The following is a 23,431-nucleotide window of genomic DNA, read 5'->3' as shown; positions in this document are numbered from 1 at the left end:
TGCTTAATATTAATTTTATCGCATCAAAAAATACAGTAAATTATCTGTTTTTCTGATAAGAAAACATGTTATGATAAGACTGTTAATGTGGAGTAAATCAAATATAGCAGTAAAAAGTAGTAAATACTCCAATCACTATATCACTTTAACATTTATAACTGCAAATGACCTTTAGCAAGGTTCCTATTGGTGTTCTTGTATTTTATAGCTTTTTTTTTCATGTTTGTAAATTTTCTAGGTGTTTTACAATGTTGTGATGCTTTTATTTTGAAAGGTAGTGACAGGAAATAACAGGTAGAACGGTAAAAAAAATAAAAATTAAGACGAGAAGAAAATACTTTGTGTTTGTTTATTAATTATGAAATCAGTTTGTTGACACATCCCGTCAGTAAAGTCTGTTAAATGATTGTTAGTTTGACCAGAATCTCAGCCATATACAAGAGAATAATGAATGCTTTCCTTATTGATTATGATAATTATAGTTTTATATTACATCATAGAGCCTCATTCCAACAACAACATTTGGTCTAACAAACACATAAATGTAGATTTCTTTTTTTTTTTTGTTAGAATATCTGGAGCTTTCTCTCTTAAGAGCCATGCAGGAAAAGAAAAACAACAACATACAAATATTCCACAAACATTTGGAGCTCAGAGAAATGTACATTTTCCTGCAGAGAAATATGAGTTGAGGTGAACAACAGTCATCATGAGCAGTGAAAGCCTCCGTGGCTCAACAGACACAGGAAGGAAAGTCAAACATCTACACAACAACTAATGAGCAGATGTCAAAGCCCCGCCCATAATGTTTGATTGACAGCTGATCTCTGCAGAGAAGAAATGCCACAACGATGAGCTCTCAGCAACAAACATGGAAAGAAATCAGTTTAAAGGTCCCATATTGTAGTCTCTTGTGATTATAAAGCAGCGGCAGCTGCAAAAAAATGATTGTGAAAATATTAAAATGCTCAATCATTGAATCTCAAGAAGCCATTATATCATTGCACAAATTTTCATTTCAAATATCAGAATAAACACAATGCACAATAAAAATTGGTAATTTTTTGTCTTTTTTTATATAATTTTGTGTCTTTTTTGGGTCATTTTGTGTCTTTTTTTAAGTAATTAAGTGTTTTTTCAGTAATTTTGTGTCTTTTTTGTAATTTTGTGTCTTTTTTTAGTAATGTTGTGACTTTTTTGTCATTTTGTGTCTTTATTTTAGTAATTTTGTGTCTTTTTTTGGTCATTTTGTGTCTTTTTTTAAGTAATTTATTTCATTTTCTGTCATTTTGTCTTTTTTTGTAATTTTGTGTCTTTTTTTGGTCATTTTGATACTGCCTCCAGTGGCGGTGGTTTTAGCACATAAACTATAAATTTATATTTTCATAGATATAAAAACAAATGAAACACCACAAACGTGAACAAAATGTGAGCTTTAAGAGTTAAAACACATTTTTACCTGCTGTCCCTTTGGTTATTTGAGTTTACAGAACTCAGCAGTGCCACCAACCAGAAGTCCAGCATAGAGCGGCTGAGTGAATGTGGTCTGGACTCTGTGGAGGAGGGTCATGGTTTCAGAGACGCTGTAGAAGGACAGAATACCTGCTCTGTGATCCAGGTACACTCCGAATCTGGGGGACCGAGGACCTGAGACGGGAGTTTTGATATTGTTGTACAAAAATGTATATTTGTTGTCGTAACATCTTAATGCCCAAGATTTGTCATTCTGTCCAAATACAGAGTCATTTGACCTGCTGATATTCTTGTACGAAACTGCTCCAAAAACTTCACCCCCTCTCCACTCCACCTCCCAGTAACATCGTCCAGTCAGACTCTCTCTACTCAAGACCTGCCACCATGTAGTGAATCTGTCTGGGTGACTTGGATAGGACTGTTCATTACTCATGTATGTTGCTTTTCTGTTCCCCTCAGATAATAACAGCTGTCTGTATGCTGTGTTTGGATCCAGTGTGATCTCACATGAATATTTTAAGAATCCAGCTCTGGTCGTGGGCTCTGACAGTAAAACATCCACTTCAGTCAGTGAGACGTCTGTCCATTTGTCTCTCAGGACGTCCTGCAGTTTGTCTCTGACTCGTGACACGGCCGCTGTCACGTCCTCAAAGTAGCGCAGAGGACGGATCTCCATGCTGGATGTGGACTCACTGAGTGCTGACAGTGAGGGGTAGCTGTGGAGAAACTGGTTGTGGTCCTCTGTGTGTGAGAGCTTCTTCAGTTCAGCGTCTTTCCTCTTCAGCTCTCTGATCTCCTGCTGCAGCTTCTTCTCCACCTCTTTGACTCGACTCACTTCAGTTTCCTGCTGGGATCTGACCTGCTGCTTCACCTCGGAGCTTCTTTTCTCCAAGAGACGGATCAGCTCGGTGAAGATCTTCTCATCGTCCTCCACTGTTTTATCAGCAGAGCGATTGATGTTCTGCACCTCCTGTTGAAGCAGCTTCACATCTTTCTCTCTGTCCTGGATTCTCTGCTGGATGTTTTGTCGACTCACCTCCAGCTTTTTCTGCTTCTCCGTCCGTTCTGCTGCAGCTGAGACCGTGTCGTGGCCTTTATGTTCATCCATTGTGCAGAGATAACAGATAGACTTCTGATCTGTACGGCAGTAAATCTTCATCACCTCATCGTGCTGAGAGCAGATGTTCTCCTGCAGCTTCTCGGAGGGCTCCACCAGCTTGTGTTTTGATAACAGAGCTACATCATAGTGAGGCTGGAGGTGTTGCTCGCAGTAAGAGACCAGACAGCTGAGACAGGACTTGAAGGCTTTCAGTTTTCTCCCAGTGCAGACATCACAGGCCACATCTTCAGCTCCAGCATAGCAGAGATCAGCAGGAGCAGCTGGGAGTCCGGTCTTCTTCAGATCATCCACTAAAACTGCTAATATGGTGTTTTTCAGCAGGACAGGCCTCGGAGTGAACGTCTGTCTGCACTGAGGGCAGCTGTGGGTTTCCTTCTCATCCTCTCCATCCCAGAAGCTTTTAATACAGTTCATACAGTAGCTGTGTCCACATGTAGTAGTCACCGGATCCTTCAGTAGATCCAGACAGATCGGACAAGAGAAGATTTCTCGATCCAGCTGAGCTCCTTTCTGCGCCATTTCACCTCTCAGTCACAACGACTGTCTGAGCTTCACTTCCTCATAACTGATACTGGTCTGAACATGTGTGTGTGTGTGTTTGTGTGTGTGTGTGCAGGGATTGGCTGCTGCACGTCAACACCACTTTGGTTCCGCCCATCTTCTAACTAGTAGATGTGAAGGGGAGGGAACCAGGAAACAGGTGGACAGAGTGGAGCTGGCTGTGTTTGAGAGCAGGAGAAGAGGGAGGGGTTATCAAGCTCTGAGTCTCTCCAGGAAGAGGAGCGCTTTGAGTGTGTGTTCAACTCTCGTTTACAGCAGAGCTCATTTCTCTTTGAAGCACACTGCTCCCTGCAACTGTTAGGAGGAAAACTCTTTAGAGAATCAGAGGGTTCTGGAGATGGATCCCCGTATATTAAAGTTTTTAATGATTACAATAATTCAGATAGAGTAGATGGAAACCAGAAAATGACTCACAGCTGCAGAAGTAATGAAATCCTCACACTGTATTTATTCATTTGATGAAGTCCTTTACGTGTTTTGTATTGAAAACACAAATCAGCATGACGCAATAGATTTGAATTTTCTCCGTTGTTGACGTCACTCAGACTTACATGTTTAGCTGCATGTGTGTGTGTGTCAAGGATTTTAAGTCTGTGTAATAAATGCTTTTTATGAACTAAATGCTCAAACAAAATCTTGGCTGTAAAAGCAACAAGTGGTAGAAAACTCTGCTCATTTCTCTGTGACAAAAGCTGTTTTAGTGAGGAAAGTTGAAAGGTCAGAGACAGGGGTGGACTAACCAATAGGAAACTCTGTCAAAGTCCAGAACAGCATCCTACAGACCCTGCTGTAGCTTCTGTGGTTCGTCAGAAAAAGATCTGATGAGCGATATTAACGTCTAAACAACAGGGGTGCCACTATGATCATTTATTACGTGGGGAAAAGACCTGCAAGAAAATGTCACGTAGGAAGCGTAAGGCTGATAAATCAAAGAGAACACAGCAAAATCTGTAGTGTTGTTTTTTCATTGTTGATAATTTGATGATTTTGGAGTTGTTTTAACATTGTTGTGATCAAAAAGCTCTGCCAGCCTTGTTACATGTTAACACCTGAGTTAGATTCACTTCAGATTTTCAGATTGTGTGACTTGTATGTTCGGCTAAAGACAGAATGCACTGTTAATGCATCATAAAACAAAACAATGAATGTTAATTATCACATCAGTGAAAGGAAATAACACGATTTAAGTGTTGAAAATACACTTTAATGTGTCAAAGTAACATGATGTATGTTAAAAATCAACATTCAAAGTGAAAAGGAATAACAGGATTTGGAGTTAAAAGTGCAGCTATGTGGTGTGAAAAAACACCAAGGGTGTCAAATATTTACCACTATTAAAGAGTTAAAATATTAACACTTATCAAAGTGTAATTTTAACTCAGAATCTGTGAGAACTATATAAACTCATGAAAAAGTGTTAAATTTAAGACTCTGTGAGTTGAATCAACACTCCTGATTTTGCTGTGAAGAGGGCCAAACCTTTAGAGGCAGAGGCAACAAAATGTAGAAATCTTCCTGAGCTTTGTGGTGTTGAACCACCTGGTTAGACTGTGGAGGAGGACAGATGAGTGAGAGGTTCTAGTAAGCTGCAGGAGCAGGACACTATTTTGAATGAATGAATGAATGAATGAATGAATGAATGAATGCTTTATTTCGGTTACAAAAAAACAAAGAAAACAAAATTAAATGATCCATCCATCCATCCATTCTCGTCCGCTTATCCGGGGCCGGGTCGCGGGGGCAGCAGGCTAAGCAGGGCATTCCAGGCGCCCCTCTCCCCAGCCACAACGTCCAGCTCCTCCTGGGGGACCCCGAGGCGTTCCCAGGCCAGGCGAGAGATATAATCCCTCCACCTTGTTCTGGGTCTTCCCCGGGGCCTCCTACCAGTTGGACGTGCCCGGAACACCTCTAACGGGAGGCGCCCGGGAGGCATCCTTACCAGATGCCCAAACCACCTCAACTGGCTCCTTTCGACACGAAGGAGCAGCGGCTCTACTCCGAGCTCCCTCCGGATGTCTGAGCTCCTCACCCTATCTCTAAGGCTGAGCCCAGCCACCCGACGGAGGAAGCTCATTTCGGCCGCTTGTACCCGCGATCTCATTCTTTCGGTCACTACCCAAAGCTCATGACCATAGGTGAGGGTTGGAACGTAGATGGACCGGTAAATCGAGAGCTTTGCCTTCAGGCTCAGCTCCTTCTTCACCACGACGGTCCGGTACAACGCCCGCATCACTGCTGACGCTGCACCAAACCGCCTGTCCATCTCACGCTCCATTCTACCCTCACTCGTGAACAAGACCCCGAGATACTTGAACTCCTTCGCTTGAGGCAGTACCTCTCTCCCCACCCAGAGGGGGCAGTCCACCGTTTTCCGGCAGAGAACCATGGCCTCAGACTTGGAGGTGCTGACTCTCATCCCAACCGCTTCACACTCGGCTGCAAACCGCCCCAGTGAGCGCTGGAGGTCCCGGCTTGATGAAGCCAAAAGAACCACATCATCTGCAAAAAGCAGAGATGCAATTCTGAGGTCACCAAACCGGATCCCTTCCCCCCCCCGGCTGCGCCTTGAGATCCTGTCCATGAAGACCACGAACAGAATCGGAGACAAGGGGCAACCCTGGCGGAGGCCAACACCCACCGGGAACGTGTTTGACGTTGTGCCGAGTATGCGGACACTGCTCTCACTTTGGTTATTTTGGGACCGGATAGCTCGTAGCAACGAGCCCGGTACCCCATACTCCCGCAGTACCCCCCACAAGACTCCCCGAGGGACACGGTCATAAGCCTTCTCCAAATCCACAAAACACATGTAGACTGGGTGGGCAAACTCCCATGCCCCCTCCAGAAGCCTCGCAAGGGTAAAGAGCTGGTCCGCTGTTCCACGGCCAGGACGAAAGCCACATTGTTCCTCCTGAATCTGCGGTTCGACAATCGGCCGGAGCCTCCTTTCCAGCACCCTGGAGTAGACTTTCCCGGGGAGGCTGAGAAGTGTAATTCCACGGTAATTGGAACACACCCTCCGGTCCCCCTTTTTGAAAATGGGAACCACCACCCCGGTCTGCAAATCCACAGGCACTGTCCCAGACCTCCATGCGACACTGAAGAGGCGTGTCAACCATGACAACCCAACAATGTCCAGAGCCTTCAGCATCTCAGGGCGAATCTCATCCAACCCTGGCGCCTTGCCGCCGGGCAGCTTTTTAACTACCTCGGCGACCTCGGCCAGGGATATTGATGAGTCTTCCCCTGAGTCTTCAGACTCTGCCTCCTCTACGGAGGACGTTTTGGCTGGATTAAGGAGTTCCTCAAAGTGTTCTTTCCACCGTCTAAGGACATCCCCAGGTCGGGTCAGCAGGTCTCCTCCCCCGCTGAACACAGCTTGGGCCAAGCCCTGCTTTCCCTTCCTGAGTCGCCTGACGGTTTTCCAGAACCTCTTTGAGGCCGACCGAAAGTCCTCCTCCATGGCCTCCCCGAATTCCTCCCATACCCGAGTTTTTGCTTCAGCGACTGCCGCAGCTGCAGCCCTTCTGGCCGAACGGTACCTGTCTGCTGATTCCAGAGACCCCTCGGCCAGCCAAGACCGAAAGGCCTCCTTCTTCAGCTTGACGGCCTCCCTCACCGCTGGTGTCCACCAGCGGGTTCTTGGGTTGCCGCCACGACAGGCACCGACGGCCTTCAGGCCACAGCTCCTACCAGCCGCGTCAACAATTGAGGCTTTGAACATGGCCCATTCGGACTCAATGTCCCCAGCCTCACCCGGGATGTTGGAGAAATTCTTCCGGAGGCGTGAGTTGAAGACCCTGCAGACAGGGGCCTCTACCAGACGTTCCCAGTTCACCCTCACTACGCGTTTGGGTTTGCCAGGTCTGTCTAGCATCCTCCCCCGCCACCTGATCCAACTCACCACCAGGTGGTTATCAGTTGACAGCTCTGCTCCTCTCTTCACCCGAGTGTCCAAAACATGCGGCCGCAGATCAGACGATACGATAATAAAATTGATCATCGATCTTTGGCCTAGAGTGCTCTGGTACCAGGTACACTTATGAACAACTCTATGCTCGAACATGGTGTTCGTTATGGACAATCCGTGACTAGCACAGAAGTCCAATAACAGAACACCACTCGGGTTTAGATCGGGCAGGCCGTTCCTCCCAATCACCCCCCTCCAGGTACCATCATCGTTACCCACGTGAGCGTTGAAGTCTCCCAGAAGAACAATAGAGTCCCCAGATGGTACCCCTTCCAGGACACCACCCAGAGACTCCAAGAAGGCCGGGTACTCCGAACTGCTGTTTGGTGCATAAGCACAAACAACAGTCAGAGACCTTCTCCCTGCGACTTGCAGCCGCAAGGAGGCGACCCTCTCGTTCCTCGGGGAGAACTCCAACACAGCGGCGCTCAGCCGGGGGCTTGTGAGTATAAATAAAATGATGTTTTTACAAAAGAATCCATCAGACAGCAACCTAAAAAGGAATAGGCTGAAGCTGCACTAAAGACTTATTATAGCCTCTCCTGTACCATCTACATGTATAAACTATATATCCAATCCAATCCCCCTTTATTTGTATAGCACATTTAAACAACACAAACGTCTCCAAAGTGCTGTACATAAAATCAACAATAAAACAAACAATTCCATATACCAATCAGCAATAAATAATAAGTGTATAAATCTAAAATGATGCCATAAATAAAACAATACAATCAAACAGATAAACATAGTAAAATAAAATAAAATAAAAGATTTAGTTAAAAGTAGTAAAAGAAATAAAAGAAATAAAAGACACAGAGGACCACAAAACTCACGCAGTGTTAAAAAGCCAAGAAATAAAAATGGGTCTTGAGACGAGACTTAAAACATTCCACTGTGGGGGCTGTTCGGACATGGAGGGGGAGGGCGTTCCAGAGTCTGGGGCCCACCACAGAGAAAGCCCTGTCCCCCCTTGTTTTAAGTCTCGCTCTAGGGACCACGAGCTGGAGCTGGCCCTCAGACCTCAATTCACACGCTGGAGTATAAATTTGGATGAGGTCCTTGATGTACTGTCGGGCCACTCCATTCAAAGCTTTAAAAACAAACAATAAAATCTTAAAATCAATCCGAAAATTAACAGGAAGCCAGTGCAAAGATGTAAGGATCGGGGTAATGTGTTCCCGCTTTTTGGCCCCTGTTAAAAGTTGTGCCGCGGCGTTCTGGACTAACTGCAAACGAGAAAGGGCTTTGTGGCTGATGCCTGAGTACAGGGCATTGCAGTAGTCCAGTCGACTTAAAATAAAAGCGTGCACGATCTGTTCAAAGAGGTTAAAAGATAAAAACGGTTTCATTTTTGATTAAAGACGAAGATGATAAAAACAAGATTTTAAAACACTATTAATCTGTTTATCAAATTTAAAATCGCTGTCTATGGTGATGCCAAGGCTGGTGACTTTAAGACGTGGATACTCTGTGAGGGGTCCCAGGTCGATGAGGACGCTGCCAAACATCATAACCTCCGTTTTTTCCCCGTTGAGTTTTAAAAAATTCTGGGCTAACCAAGCCTTGACATCACATAGACAGTCGAATAGGGGTGTCATATATCATGTCATATATACATTACGTTATATACATTACATTAAGTGAATAATTCACATTGTTACAAAACACATGATACCTTAAACTGAAAAATCTAATGCAATCAAATTTCATTGTAACCCTTGATAATTTTAGACTTTAAAGCCTTCTTGAAAACTAACATAGAATTACACATCTTTATTTCATCATTTAGTCCATTCCATAATGTTCCACCCAAAACTGACAAACATCTGTACTTGAGATTTAACCTCGGGATTCCACTGGATACGATACGACTCAGAAACGGGTCCGTTTTATGGTAATTCTGTCTTTTTTTGGTAATTTTGTTTCTTTTTTAAAGTAATTTAGTTTTTTTCTGTCATCTTGTGTCTTTTTTTTGGTCATTTTGTGTCTTTTTTTTCACAATTTTGTGACTTTTTTAGTATTTCTGTGTATATTTCGGTCATTTTGTGTCTTTTTTTAAAATAATTTTGTGTCTTTTTTGGTAATTCTGTGTATGTTTTGGTCATTTTGTGTATTTTTTGTCATTTTCTGTCTTTTTTAAAAGTAATTTAGTGTTTTTTCAGTCATTTTCAGATTTTTTGGTAATTTTCTGTCTTTTTTGGTCATTTTGTGTTTTTTTTGGTCATTTTGTGTCTTTTTTAAGTAATTTAGTTTTTTTCTGTCATTTTGTGTCTTTTTTTTTGTAATTTTATGTCTTTGTTAAGTAATTTTGTGTCTTTTTTAAATAATTTTGTGTCTTTTTTTAGTAATATTGTGTCTTTTTTTATCCATGTTGATTCTGCCTCCAGAGGCTCCAGGTAATTTGAGTTTGAGAGCCCTGCTCTAACCTGTTGACTTCAGGTCTGTCCCCGCCCGTCATGACGTCTTCAAGTTGTGAAATACGATCCGCCGTGAACCCGAGGTATTTTGTTTTGAAAATAAACCAGATGTTTTATTTTGTGTCTGTGCACGACTTCCTGTCCCGAACGATCTGCTCTGTGCTGACTTGATGCTCCGTGCTCCGTCAAAGATAGAAGCTCTGCACAAGTGTTGGAGGGCTGACGGATGGCCGCATAGATATATATGAGAAAGGTTATATAAAAGGTTATGTTGTTTATATATATATATATATATATATATATATATATATATATATATTAATGGTCATATAGATATATATAGGAAAGGTTATATAAAAGGTTATATTGTTTATATATCTATGGATGGCCCCATAGATATATATGAGAAAGGTTATATAAAAGGTTATATTGTTTATATATATATATATATATATATATATATATATATATATATATATATATATATATTAATGGTCATATAGATATATATAAGAAAGGTTATATAAAAGGTTATGTTGTTTATATATATATATATATATATATATATATATATATATATATATTAATGGTCATATAGATATATATAGGAAAGGTTATATAAAAGGTTATATTGTTTATATATAAGAAAGGTTATATTTATATATATATATATATATATATATATATATGGACGGTCGTATAGATATATATATATATATAGATATATATAAGAAAGGTTTTATAAAAGGTTATATTGTTTATACATATATATATCTATGGATGGCCGAGTTTTTTTCATTTTATGTCTTTTTGTGCTCATTTTGTGTCTTTTTTTGGCCAATTTATATATTTTTTTGGTCAATTTGTGTCCTTTTTCTTTTCTGTAGTGATGTTGATAAATGAACACAAGTCACCTCTTGTGTTCAGGGTCAGATTAACCCCAACAGTATCTACAGGATCATCTCAATACATTAGAATATGATGAAAAGTCCATTTAGTTCAAGTCAAACAGCCTCAAACAAGTATTGAGTCATATAGATGGACACAATAACAGAAAGAGAGAAAATGGAGAGAAGTCTTCAGGACTCATTAAATGTAAGCCATAATCATTATTATTAGAAGAAATGAATAATTTAATAATTAATTTAAGGTAAAACCTGATCTTAAATAAATTAAGACATACAATGTTTCATTCTGTGTGTAATGGATCTATATAATGTGTTATTTTCACTTTTTGAATTGAATTACTGACATAAATAAACTTTTCTATCATATTCAGATTCGTTGAGATGCACCATAGACTGTATAAAATAGATTTTTTTTAAATATAACCTTTATTTCCAATTAATTTATGGAACATAGTGGAGTAGGCTTGTGGTAAAGTATCTTGACACGCTGCCAAGTTGTTATTTAAGCGTAATCGTATTTGGGTTGTGGGCCGAAATTTTGTAAAAAGTACAAGACCTTTTTTATCTTTTATACTCTCGTATTAGTGTCATCATTTCTCCATCAGCTTTGTATGAAACCCTGAAATTAAGACGAGAAGAAAATACTTTGTTTGTGTTTGTTTGTTTATTATGAAATCAGTTTGTTGACACATCCCGTCAGTAAAGTCTGTTAAATGATTGTTAGTTTGACCAGAATCTCAGCCATATACAAGAGAATAATGAATGATTTCCTTATTGATTTTGATAATTATAGTTTTATATTACATCATAGAGCCTCATTCCAACAACAACATTTGGTCTAACAAACACATAAATGTAGATATAATTAAGGATTTCTTTTACACATTTTCTTAGAATATCTGGAGCTTTCTCTCTTAAGAGCCATGCAGGAAAAGAAAAACAACAACATACAAATATTCCACAAACATTTGGAGCTCAGAGAAATGTACATTTTCCTGCAGAGAAATATGAGTTGAGGTGAACAACAGTCATCATGAGCAGTGAAAGCCTCCGTGGCTCAACAGACACAGGAAGGAAAGTCAAACATCTACACAACAACTAATGAGCAGATGTCAAAGCCCCGCCCATAATGTTTGATTGACAGCTGATCTCTGCAGAGAAGAAATGCCACAACGATGAGCTCTCAGCAACAAACATGGAAAGAAATCAGTTTAAACGTCCCATATTGTAGAAAACACACTTTACAAGTCTTCTGTGATTATAAAGCAGCGGAAGCTACAAAATTTTTTTGTGAAAATATCAAAATGCTCAATCATTGAATCTCAGGAAGCCAATATATCATTGCACACATTTTAATTTCAAATATCAGAATAAACACAATGCACAATAGAAAGCCGTCACTCAAAGAAGCTGCTCATATAGGATACGGCCATCTCCACATTATCGTGTCCGACTCTGAATCTACAACCCCTAAGTCATGGGTGTCAAACTGGCGGCCAGCGGGCCAATTGTGGCCCTCGTGATGATATTTTGTGGCCCCCACCTTGATATGAAAGTTTAATGTGAGGTTTATATGAATGGCACTTTACCGTGTTGTGTGTGGATGGTCCCTTTAATTACTTTTTTTGGTAAATTTGTCTCTTTTTTTGGTCATTTTGTGTCTTTTTAAAATAATTTTGTGTTCTTTTTTTTTTTTGCTATTTTGTGTCTATTTTTGTGTATTTTTTGTCTTTTTGTTTCTTTTTTAAGAAACTTATTTTTTTCTGTCATTTTGTGTCTTTTTTTGTCATTTTGTATCTTTTTTAAGTAATGTGTCTTTTTCTTTATCATTTTGTGTATTTTTTTGTCATTTTGTGTCTTTTTTTAAGTAATGTGTCTTTTTTTAGTAATGCTGTGTGTTTTTTTTCCGTCATTTTGTGTCTTTCTTTGGTCAATTTGTTTCTTTTTTTAAGTAATTTATTTAATTTTTGTCATTTTGTGTCTTTTTTTTAGTAATTCTGTGTCTTTTTTGGTCATTTTGATAATGCCTCCAGGTGCGGTGGTTTTAGCACATAAAACTACGAATTTGTCCTCTTATAGATATAAAAACTTCAAATGAAACACCACAAAGATGATCAAAATGTGAGCTTTAAGAATTAAAACACATTTTTACCTGCTGTCCCTTTGGTTATTTGAGTTTACAGAACTCAGCAGTGTCACCAACCAGAAGTCCAGCATAGAGCGGCTGAGTGAACGTGGTCTGGACTCTGTGGAGGAGGGTCATGGTTTCAGAGACGCTGTAGAAGGACAGAATACCTGCTCTGTGATCCAGGTACACTCCCACTCTGGAGGACCGAGGACCTGAGACGGGAGTTTGGATATTGTTGTACCAAAATGTATATTTATTCTTGTAACATATTAATGCCCAAGATTTGTCACTGCGTCCAAATACAGAGTCATTAAACTCCCCTCTGCTGATATTCTTGTATGAAACTGCTACACGACCTCCACCCCCTCTCCACTCCACCTCCCAGTAACATCGTCCAGTCAGACTCTCTCTACTCAGGACCTGATTATATCTAGCGAATCTGTCTGGGTGACTTGGATAGAACTGATGATGACTCATGTATGTTGCTTTTCTGTTCCCCTCAGATAATAACAGCCATGTGTGTGCTGTGTTTGGATCCAGTGTGATCTCACATGAATATTTTAAGAATCCAGCTCTGGTCGTGGGCTCTGCTGGTGAATCTGACAGTAAAACATCCACTTCAGTCAGTGAGAGCTTTGTCCATTTGTCTCTCAGGACGTCCTGTAGTATGTCTCTGACTCGTGACACGGCCGCTGTCACGTCCTCAAAGTAGCGCAGAGGACGGATCTCCATGCTGGATGTGGACTCACTGAGTGCTGACAGTGAGGGGTAGCTGTGGAGAAACTGGTTGTGGTCCTCTGTGTTTGAGAGTTTCTTCAGTTCAGCGTCTTTCCTCTTCAGCTCTCTGATCTCCTGCTGCAGCTTCTCCTCCACCTCTTTGACTCGACTCACTTCAGTTTCCTGCTGGGATCTGACCTGCTGCTTCACCTCGGAGCTTCTTTTCTGCATGAGACGGATCAGCTCGGTGAAGATCTTCTCACTGTCCTCCACTGTTTTATCAGCGGAGCGATTGATGTTCTGCACCTCCTGTTGAAGCAGCTTCACATCTTTCTCTCTGTCCTGGATTCTCTGATGGATGTTTTGTCGACTCACCTCCAGCTCTTTCTGCTTCTCCGTCCGTTCTGCTGCAGCTGAGACCGTGTCGTGGCCTTTATGTTGGTCCACAGAGCAGAGATAACAGATAGACTTCTGATCGGTACGGCAGAACATCTTCATCACCTCATCGTGCTGAGAGCAGATGTTCTCCTGGAGCTTCTTGGAGGGCTCCACCAGCTTGTGTTTTGATAACAGAGCTACATCATAGTGAGGCTGGAGGTGTTGCTCGCAGTAAGAGATCAGACAGGTGAGACAGGACTTGAAGGCTTTCAGTTTTCTCCCAGTGCAGACATCACAGGCCACATCTTCAGCTCCAGCATAGCAGAGATCAGCAGGAGCAGCTGAGAGTCCGGTCTTCTTCAACTCACCCACTAAAACTGCTAATATGGTGTTTTTCAGCAGGACAGGCCTCGGAGTGAACGTCTGTCTGCACTGAGGGCAGCTGTGGGTTTCCTTCTCATCCTCTCCATCCCAGAAGCTTTTAATACAGTTCATACAGTAGCTGTGTCCACATGAAGTAGTCACCGGATCCTTCAGTAGATCCAGACAGATCGGACAAGAGAAGATTTCTCGATCCTGCTGAGCTCCTTTCTGCGCCATTTCACCTCTCAGTCACAACGACTGTCTGAGCTTCACTTCCTCATAACTGAAACTGGTGTGAGCTCTGATCTGAACTGTGTGTGTGTGTGTGTGTGTGTGTGTGTGTGTGTGCAGGGATTGGCTGCTGCACGTCAACACCACTTTGGTTCCGCCCATCTTCTAACTAGTAGATGTGAAGGGGAGGGAACCAGGAAACAGCTGGACAGAGTGGAGCTGGCTGTGTTTGAGAGCAGGAGAAGAGGGAGGGGTTATCAAGCTCTGAGTCTCTCCAGGAAGAGGAGCGCTTTGAGTGTGTGTTCAACTCTCGTTTACAGCAGAGCTCATTTCTCTTTGAAGCACACTGCTCCCTGCAACTGTTAGGAGGAAAACTCTTTAGAGAATCAGAGGGTTCTGGAGATGGATCCCCGTATATTAAAGTTTTTATTGATTACAATAATTCAGATAGAGTAGATGGAAACCAGAAAATGACTCACAGCTGCAGAAGTAATGAAATCCTCACACTATTTTTATTCATTTGATGAAGTCTTTTACGTATTTTGTAATCAACATGACGCAATAGATTTGAGTTTTCTCCGTTGTTGACGTCACTCAGACTTACAGGTTTAGCTGCATGTGTGTATGTGTCAGGGATTTTAAGTCTGTGCAATAAACCCTTTTATATATATATATATATATATATATATACATAATTGGTGACACTGAATTTAGGTGTTCACTAAATGTAAGCCATAATCGTTATTATTAGAAAAAAAAAACATAATTTAATCATTAATTTAAGGTTAAACCTGATCTTAAATAAATGAAGACATGAAATGTTTCAATTTGTGTGTAATGGATCCATATCATGTGTTATTTCCACTTTTTGAATTGAATTACTGACATAAATATACTTTTCTAATTTATTGAGATCAAGGTTATAATAGTTTTGGATTTTTCATTGGTTTTAGTTTTAATTTCTTTGTGATTTTCCCCCCTCCAAATTCAGTTAGTTTTAATGAGTTGTTATTCTTTTGAAAATGCTTAGTTTTAGTCTTCTTTTTATCAGTTTTAGTTCTTTGTAATGAGGTATTTGTTGGGTGCCAGTTTTAAAAAAAAGTCACAATAAATGTTTTTTGTTTAATCTTTATTTCCTTTGTCTGATTCATCTCAGCCCCAATAAGTTTATTAAGTCATATAACCAGATAGATGAAATAGATTTCATATCAACCAAAAAGTTGACAAAGATGAAAACAAAGGACATTTTCGCTATAATTTTAGTTAGTTTTGTAACCACAAAATACAGTTTCAGTTAGTTGTTGTTTTTTTAAAAAAAAAAACTCTTGTTTTTATTTTTATTTCAATTAAATTAACGAAAATGTTCTTTCAATTCTAGTTTTCGTTATTTTATTAGTTTTCGAAAACTATAATATCCTTACCTGTGTGAATAATTCTGTCTTATTTTTATTTTTATTTAATGTGTACCTTAATATGCAATACTTTTTATTCATTAACATGTACATGTATATTTCATTATCCACCATATTATTTCGCTTCACGTTTTTTCAATTCTAGTTTTCGTTATTTCGTTAGTTTTCGTTTACTATAATAACCTTGGTTGGTTAAGACAGCTATTCTCAACCTTGGGGTCGGGACCCCAATTGGGGTCACGAGATGATTTCTGGGGGTCGCCAAATCATTTTGGAAGTCAGCTCTGTCTCCACTGTGTTAAAGTGTTCATGTGTTAATGTGTTTTAGTCTTTTTGGTAATTTTGTGGTTTTTTTGGTAATTTTGTGTGTTTTTTTTTCATAATTTTGTGTCTTTTTTTGACAATTTTGTTTCCTTTTTTTGGTCAATTTGTGTCTTTTTTGTCATTTTGTCTTTTTTTAGTCATTTTGTGTCTTTTTTGTCTTTGTTTTTATCATTTTGTGTCTTTTTTTAATAATTTTGTGGTCAATTTGTGTCTTTTTTGGTCAATTTGTTTCCCTTTTTTGGTAATTTTGTGTCTTTTTTTGGTCATTTTGTGTCTTTTTTTGGTCATTTTGTGTCTTTTTTTGTCATTTTGTGTATTTTTTGGCCATTTTGTGTCTTTTTTTGGTCATTTTGTGTCTTTTTTTGGTCATTTTGTTTCCTTTTTTTGGTCATTTTGTGTCTTTTTTTAATAATTTTGTGGTCAATTTGTGTCTTTTTTGGTCAATTTGTTTCCCTTTTTTGGTAATTTTGTGTCTTTTTTTGGTAATTTTGTGTCTTTTTTTGGTAATTTTGTGTCTTTTTTTTGTCATTTTGTGTCTTTTTTGGCCATTTTGTGTCTTTTTTTTGTCATTTTGTGTCTTTTTTGGCCATTTTGTGTCTTTTTTTTGTCATTTTGTGTCTTTTTTGGCCATTTTGTGTCTTTTTTTGTCATTTTGTGTCTTCTTTTGTCATTTTGTGTCTTTTTTGGCCATTTTGTGTCTTTTTTTGGTCATTTTGTGTCTTTTTTTTGTCATTTTGTGTCTTTTTTGGCCATTTTGTGTCTTTTTTTGGTCATTTTGTTTCCTTTTTTTGGTCATTTTGTTTCCTTTTTTTGGTCATTTTTCTTTTTTGGGGTGATCTGAACTGTGCGTGTGTTCAGTGAGCGGGGGTCGTGGACAACATGCATGTTAAATTGGGGGTCGCGACTCAAAAAGGTTGAGAACTACTGGGTTAAGATGCGCTTGGACTCGTATACAATGACGTAATCTCGTGCTTTTATTTTGAAAAAAGAAAGGAAGTGGCGCTTGGTGTATTATAATACCACAGAAGAAGAAGAAGCAGAAGCCGTCAGACTGTAAACAAACCTTCTCTTCTCTGCGTCTCTGGATGGAAGTTTAAGGTAAAACATGAACTTTAACAACTCCACTTCTCTGTCAGATACCTGTCACTGTTACCATGGCAACACGGGCCGTTTGGGAAGCGGTGACGTCAAGTTATTAACGTTTATAATGCGGCCACAGCAGCTAAAACCAGGGATAGCTAGCCTAGCTAGGTGGTTTTTATGTTTGTTTTTACGCAAATTAATGAATCTTTGAAGCTCTGATTCCTTCTGGTTAGTTCATTAGTTTGTGTCGGACCTGTGGGTTATATATTAGACGTCACCAGAGCCTGATTCTCACCAGTTTACAGTGTATTGTGTTAAAGTTAGCTGGCTAACTTAGCTAGCAAGCTAACGATTTGCAACATTTACAATTCTTTATATTGAGCATGATAGTGTTTTGAAAGTTAAAAAAAGATTCAAAATCACATTTTATGTTGGACTAAAGGACTAAAAAAAGACATAAAATGATGAAAAAAAGACACAGAATGACTTGAAAAAGACACAAAATGACAAAAAAGGACACAAAATGACAAAAAAGGACACAAAATGACTAAAATAAGACACAAAATGATGAAAAAAGACACAAAATGACTTAAAAAAGATATATAATGACAAAAAAAAGTCACACAATGACTTAAAAAAGTCACAAAATGACCAAAAACAGACACAAAATGACAAAAAAGGACACAAAATGACAAAAAAAAAAGACACAGAATGACTAAAAAAAGACACAAAATCACTACAAAAGACACAAAATGACTAATAGACACAAATTTACTAAAAAAAAAGACACAAAATGACTAAAAAAAGGCACAAAATGACTAAAAAGAAGACGTAAAATGACAAAAAAGAAACAAAATGACTCAAAAAAGACACAAAATGACTAAAAACAGACACAAAAAGACACAAAATGACAAAAAAGAAACAAAATGACTAAAAAAAGACATGAAAAGGATCCAAAAATGGACAAAATAGCCCAAGACTCCAAAGAGTTAAACAAACTGGAAACTCTTCACCACAGCCTGATTCTCACCAGTTTACAGTGTATTGTGTTAAAGTTAGCTGGCTAACTTAGCAAGCTAACGAGAAGCATAAACGGATCTGGATCTGTCTATCTGCTGGAACTGATCACAACAATAAGTAGTTAAACTCAAAGTTCTTAACCCTGTGGAGTCACCAAAAGCTCCAAATAATCCAGACTTGTTGCCTCCATCAGACTAGAAAACAAAGCAGCGTGGAGCCCTACTGTACATTTACATTTTATGTTGGATAAAAGGACTAAAAAAGACACAAAATGACCAAAAAAGACACACAAAAAGACACAAAATGACTAAAAAAAGACATAAAATGACTTAAAATGACACAAAATGACCAAAAAAGACACAAAATGAGAAGACAGAATGACCAAAAAACCCCACAGAAGACACAAAATGACCTAAAAAGACACAAAAAGACACAAAATCACTAAAAAAAAGACACAAAATGACTTCAAAAAAGACACAAAATGACTAGAAATGACTCCAAGTCTCCAAAAGCTCCAAATAATCCAGACTTGTTGCCTCCATCAGAGTATAAAACAAAGCAGCGTGGAGCCCTACTGTACATTTACCTCTAAAGTTCTGGCTGTAAACTCCATGAGGCCAGTTTCAGTTTGATGATGATATACCAAGTAAAACTGGAGACAAGCTCAAATAGATTTAGTATCAAATGATAGAACTGGATGGAACCCTCTTATATGGTAGATTTGACACCTTTGGTCACATTTGACACATTTAAAATTCTTTATTGAGCATGATAGTGTTTTGAAAGTTAAAAAAAGATTCAAAATCACATTTTATGTTGGACTAAAGGACTAAAAAAGACACAAAATGACAAAAAAAAGACACAAAATGACCAAAAGGACACAAAATGACTAAAAACAGACACAAAAAGACACAAAATGACTAAAAAAAGACACAAAATGACCAAAAAGACACAAAATGATGAAAAAAGACACAAAATGACCAAAAAGACACAAAATGACTAAAAACAGACACAAAAAGACACAAAATGACTAAAAAAAGACACAAAATGACTAAAAAAAGACATCAAAAGGATGCAAAAATTGACAAAATAGCCCAAGATTCCAAAGAGTTAAACAAACTGGAAACTCTTCACCACAGCCTGATTCTCACCAGTTTACAGTTTATTGTGATTAATGTTAGCTGGCTAACTTAGCAAGCTAACGACAAGCATAAGCAGATCTGTCTATCTGCTGAAACTGCTCACAACAATAAGTAGTTTATACAGGTTTCCCATCATAGACGTGTCCCGGAAAACCTGGAAAACCTGGAAATTGATTGACCAATTTTCCAGTCATGGAGAACATATGGAAAATGAGAAAAAGGGTCAAATGTCCTGGAAATTATTAAGCCTTCTAATGCACAACATGGGTAAAAAATGACTCAGTTTTACCTTTGTGTAGTTAAGACACGACTCTGATTAACCCATTCACACACCCACAATGAAGTAAAATAATGTAATCCATTCATTCTCTTATCTCACTCAGGACAATCACAGATAAGTTCAGATAACAAACTCGACTCCAGTGTTTGAGGTAGAGTTGGATAATGCCTGATTCATATGATAGCGTAGATTTTAAAGTGGGTAAAATCCACTGATAATTAGTATGGTGGTAAAGATAATCAATTATTAAGATGAAATGAAAATATACCTTTTCTTTGATGCACAACCCAAGTTTTTATATTCTTTATCTTTGCAATAAATTAATTTCATCATTCAGTATTCCAGGTTTTCCTCAATTAAATTGTTTTTGATCATCATACGTCCAAATCTTTGCTTTTCATTTCTTACTTTTTAAATAAAACCTTTTTTTTTATCACTACTCTTCTAATGCACAAGGTCATTTCTGACCCATGTTGTGCATTAGAAGGTGTTTATATGTTGTCACCAATTTAAAATCTGACAAAGAAGACACAAATATTAACTATCCTGTGTTGTTAAATTGTTTTTTTCCAATGGAAATTATTATTTGGTGGCTCTAATAAGTCTCAAATGTTAAAATATGTGATTTTCCAATGTAATCTGGTGGTTCTAACAACTCTTTTAAAGTTAAACCTTCAAAATAAGACAAACATAGTTTCACATATACTCACATTGTTAATTTAGTGAATCACTTTTTGTATCACTACGCTACTTGCGATAAAAATATCACGATATATATTGTATATTGATATTCAGCCTATATATATTAAGATTAATTATGTATACTGTGTCACTAAAGTTTTTGATTGACTCCTATGGTTATTTTTCAGGATATATTCAGTGGAGATGTTTTATAATACTGTAATACATTGAAAGGTGTTTTTCCAAATGTGTTTGTGTTTATAACAGTAAATAAATAAATAAACCTCGGCACATGACGACAGAATAAAAGAGACGCCTTGTTTGACATTGTGTCAACAAGAGCTGAACATCCTGAACTTTACAGAGTCAGGGTTTACTGCAGGGCAACTAGATCTATTGTCATAGATTATATAAATATATACAGGTGTGACCAATACAATGATGACTCGGTACGAGAAATCAGTCTGATGTCAGTCTTGTTTAGCAGCACAGCAGGCCTGGAGGTGTGGCACACAGACACAAAGTAGAGCTGCAACAATTTATCGATTATTAAATGAATCGTCAACTATTTTGATAATCTAATAATTGGTTTGAGCAGTTTTTTTTAAAGACAATAAATCCAAATTCTCTGATTTCAGCTTCTTCAATGTGAATATTTCTGTTTTTTTTTTGTTCCTTTATGACATCAAACTCTGGCCCGTGGGCCAAATATGGGCCGCAGTATAATTATATAGATGAACATCCTGAACTTTACACTGGCAGGTTTACTGCAGGGCAACTAGATCTATTGTAACAGATTATATAAATATATACAGGTGTGACCAATACAATGACGACTCGGTACGAGAAATCAGTCTGATGTCAGACTTGTTTAGCAGCACAGCAGGCCTGGAGGTGTGGCACACAGACACAAAATAGAGCTGCAACAATTATTTGATTAATCGAACAATAATCGATCCATTTTTTCAATAAATATCAATGTTGGCCCGCGACTTTGTCCAAGTTTTAAATTTTGACCCACTCTATATTTGAGTTTGACACCCCTGCTTTATGACAATAAACTGAATATCTCTTTGGTTTGTGGACAAAACAAGAGATTTGAGGACGTCGTCTTGTGGTTTGGGAAACAATGATTGATATTTTTATACACTTTGTCTATTTTTGGTCATTTTGTGTCTTTTTTTTTTGGTCATTTTGTTTCTTTTTTTTTGGTCATTTTGTGTCGTTTTGTCTTTTAGTAAATTTGTCTTTGTGTCTTTTTTGTAATTTTGTGTCTTTTTTTGGTCATTGTGTGTCTTTTTTGGACTTTTTCTGTCTTTTTGTCTCTTTTTTTAGTACATTTTTGTCATTTTGTGTCTTTTTTTGGTAATTTTGTCTCTTTTTGTGTCTTTTTGACGTAATCTTGTGGTTTGGGAAACACTCATTGATATTTTTTATACATTTTGTCTTTTTTGGCCTTTTTGTGTCTTTTTAGACTTTTTGTGTCTTTTAAGTAAATTTGTCTTTTTGTGTCTTTTTTTGTAATTTTGTCTTTTTTTTGTGCCATTTTGTGTATTTTTTTATTATCAATTTCTCTCTTTTTGTCTCTTTTTGACGTCATCTTGTGGTTTTGGAAACAATGATTGATATTTTTATACACTTTGTCTTTTTTTGGTCATTTTGTGTCTTTTTTTTGGTCATTTTGTTTCTTTTTTTTGGTCATTTTGTGTCGTTTTGTCTTTTAGTAAATTTGTCTTTGTGTCTTTTTTGTAATTTTGTGTATTTTTTTGGTCATTATGTGTCTTATTTGGACTTTTTGTGTCTTTTTGTCTATTTTTTAGTACATTTTGTCATTTTGTGTCTTTTTGTGTCTTTGACGTAATCTTGTGGTTTGGGAAACACTCATTGATATTTTTTATACATTTTGTCTTTTTTTGGCCTTTTTGTGTCTTTTTGGACTTTTTGTGTCTTTTAAGTAAATTTGTCTTTTTGTGTCTTTTTTTGTAATTTTGTGTAATTTTTTTTAGCCATTTTGTGTCTTTTTTTTGGATCAATTTCTCTCTTTTTGTCTCTTTTTGAGGTCATCTTGTGGTTTTGGAAACACTCATTGATATTTTTATACATTTCATCGACAGATTAATCGATAATGAAAATAATGGTTAGTTGCAGCCCTAATCCAAAGATAAAGTGGATAACAGAGGCCTCAAAAAGGATGTCTTGGCTTTTTTTATCAGCATGTTTTCCAAATTGAAACATAAAACTAGATACAATAAAACAAAATGTACAACAGCAGGATTTGTGGAAGAATTCTCCGTCAAACACAACATTTGAGATGAGAACAGATTGACAACAAAGAAACTGATTTGTTTGTCTTGTAGGTCGACCCCAAGCTGTGGGACCAAACATTGTTCTTCAGTGCATGGACGCAAAGCCAATGCGCAGGTAGGTGTGCTATAAATAGTGGTTAATGCTTTTTTTTCTGCTTTTAGCTGCTCATGGTAGCTTGCAGAGGAGCCGACACACATTATAATAATATAATAATCACACACAGAGGCTCTAATCCACTTCTGATGTTTATTGAACAGAACTCTGCTTGACTTTCCTTCATTTCAATACAAAATAAAACGATTCACTGCATGCAATGCAAAACATTTGGTTTTCTACGTTTTTAAATCCCACTTAAAAACCTCTTTTCTCTTGCCTTCTATTATAAGTTTTTGCTAGGGAATAGTGTCCCCTAGTAATCCCACAGTGCTTTTAAAAAATATCCCATCTTCTTTTAATTTATTTTAAATTTAAATGTTGTTTTGTTTTTTTGTTACCTTTGTCAATTCTGTATTTTATTGCACTTTTATGTGAAGCACTTTGGTGCGGCTCAGCCGTCTGTAAATGCGCTATATAAATAAATTTGACTTGACTTGAAAATTAAATATGCAGCTTCCTGTGGGAGGAGCATTACATCATCACCATCCACATACAAATAAAATAAGTCTTTAAATTCCTTTAGAAGTTTTAAAACTAGGCTGGCTCCATATTTTGTTCCTTTCCTTCATAATAATAATAATAATAATTTATTTTACTAAAAAAATACCATAATTAACTTAAAACAAGTTTACATATTTTCTAATTATGTTTAAGTGTTCAATATGGCTGCAACAGTAATAAACTGATAATAGAAAAAACATATGTTTAACATCAACAAGTTATGATGACAATAACAAAAATAATATAAAAACCTGTT

At 37.8% G+C, this 23,431-nt stretch overlaps 2 protein-coding genes and 1 long non-coding RNA gene across 3 annotated transcripts; all 3 read right to left on the bottom strand.

Annotated features, from left to right (window-relative positions):
* Positions 1 to 574: 574 nt before the first annotated feature.
* On the bottom strand, positions 575 to 3,148 carry LOC131979920 (tripartite motif-containing protein 16-like). The gene has a single exon (XM_059343995.1). The coding sequence runs from the start codon at positions 3,110 to 3,112 to the stop codon at positions 1,475 to 1,477; it is 1,638 nt and encodes a 545-aa protein (XP_059199978.1). The 5' UTR covers positions 3,113 to 3,148; the 3' UTR covers positions 575 to 1,474.
* Positions 3,149 to 12,364: 9,216 nt separating this feature from the next.
* LOC131979919 (tripartite motif-containing protein 16-like) lies at positions 12,365 to 14,283 on the bottom strand. Its single transcript, XM_059343994.1, has one exon. It carries the CDS (start codon positions 14,273 to 14,275, stop codon positions 12,620 to 12,622), a length of 1,656 nt encoding a protein of 551 aa, XP_059199977.1. The 5' UTR covers positions 14,276 to 14,283; the 3' UTR covers positions 12,365 to 12,619.
* Positions 14,284 to 18,004: 3,721 nt separating this feature from the next.
* On the bottom strand, positions 18,005 to 19,359 carry LOC131979922 (uncharacterized). Its single transcript, XR_009395160.1, has 2 exons — positions 19,236 to 19,359; positions 18,005 to 18,086 (listed from the first exon to the last, which is right to left on the bottom strand). It is a non-coding gene; the product is annotated as an uncharacterized LOC131979922 (long non-coding RNA).
* Between the last annotated feature and the right edge of the window lie 4,072 nt (positions 19,360 to 23,431).

This window comes from Centropristis striata, chromosome 11 (assembly GCF_030273125.1).
Source record: "Centropristis striata isolate RG_2023a ecotype Rhode Island chromosome 11, C.striata_1.0, whole genome shotgun sequence".
In the NCBI taxonomy this organism is placed as follows: Eukaryota; Metazoa; Chordata; class Actinopteri; order Perciformes; family Serranidae; genus Centropristis; species Centropristis striata.
Note: the sequence above shows the minus strand (reverse complement) of the source record. Positions and strands in the feature narration are given on the sequence as shown.

Coding starts and splice junctions, on each gene's coding strand:
- LOC131979920 (XM_059343995.1), bottom strand. CDS start 3,112: ATGGCGCAGAAAGGAGCTCAGCTGGATCGAGAAATCTTCTCTTGTCCG.
- LOC131979919 (XM_059343994.1), bottom strand. CDS start 14,275: ATGGCGCAGAAAGGAGCTCAGCAGGATCGAGAAATCTTCTCTTGTCCG.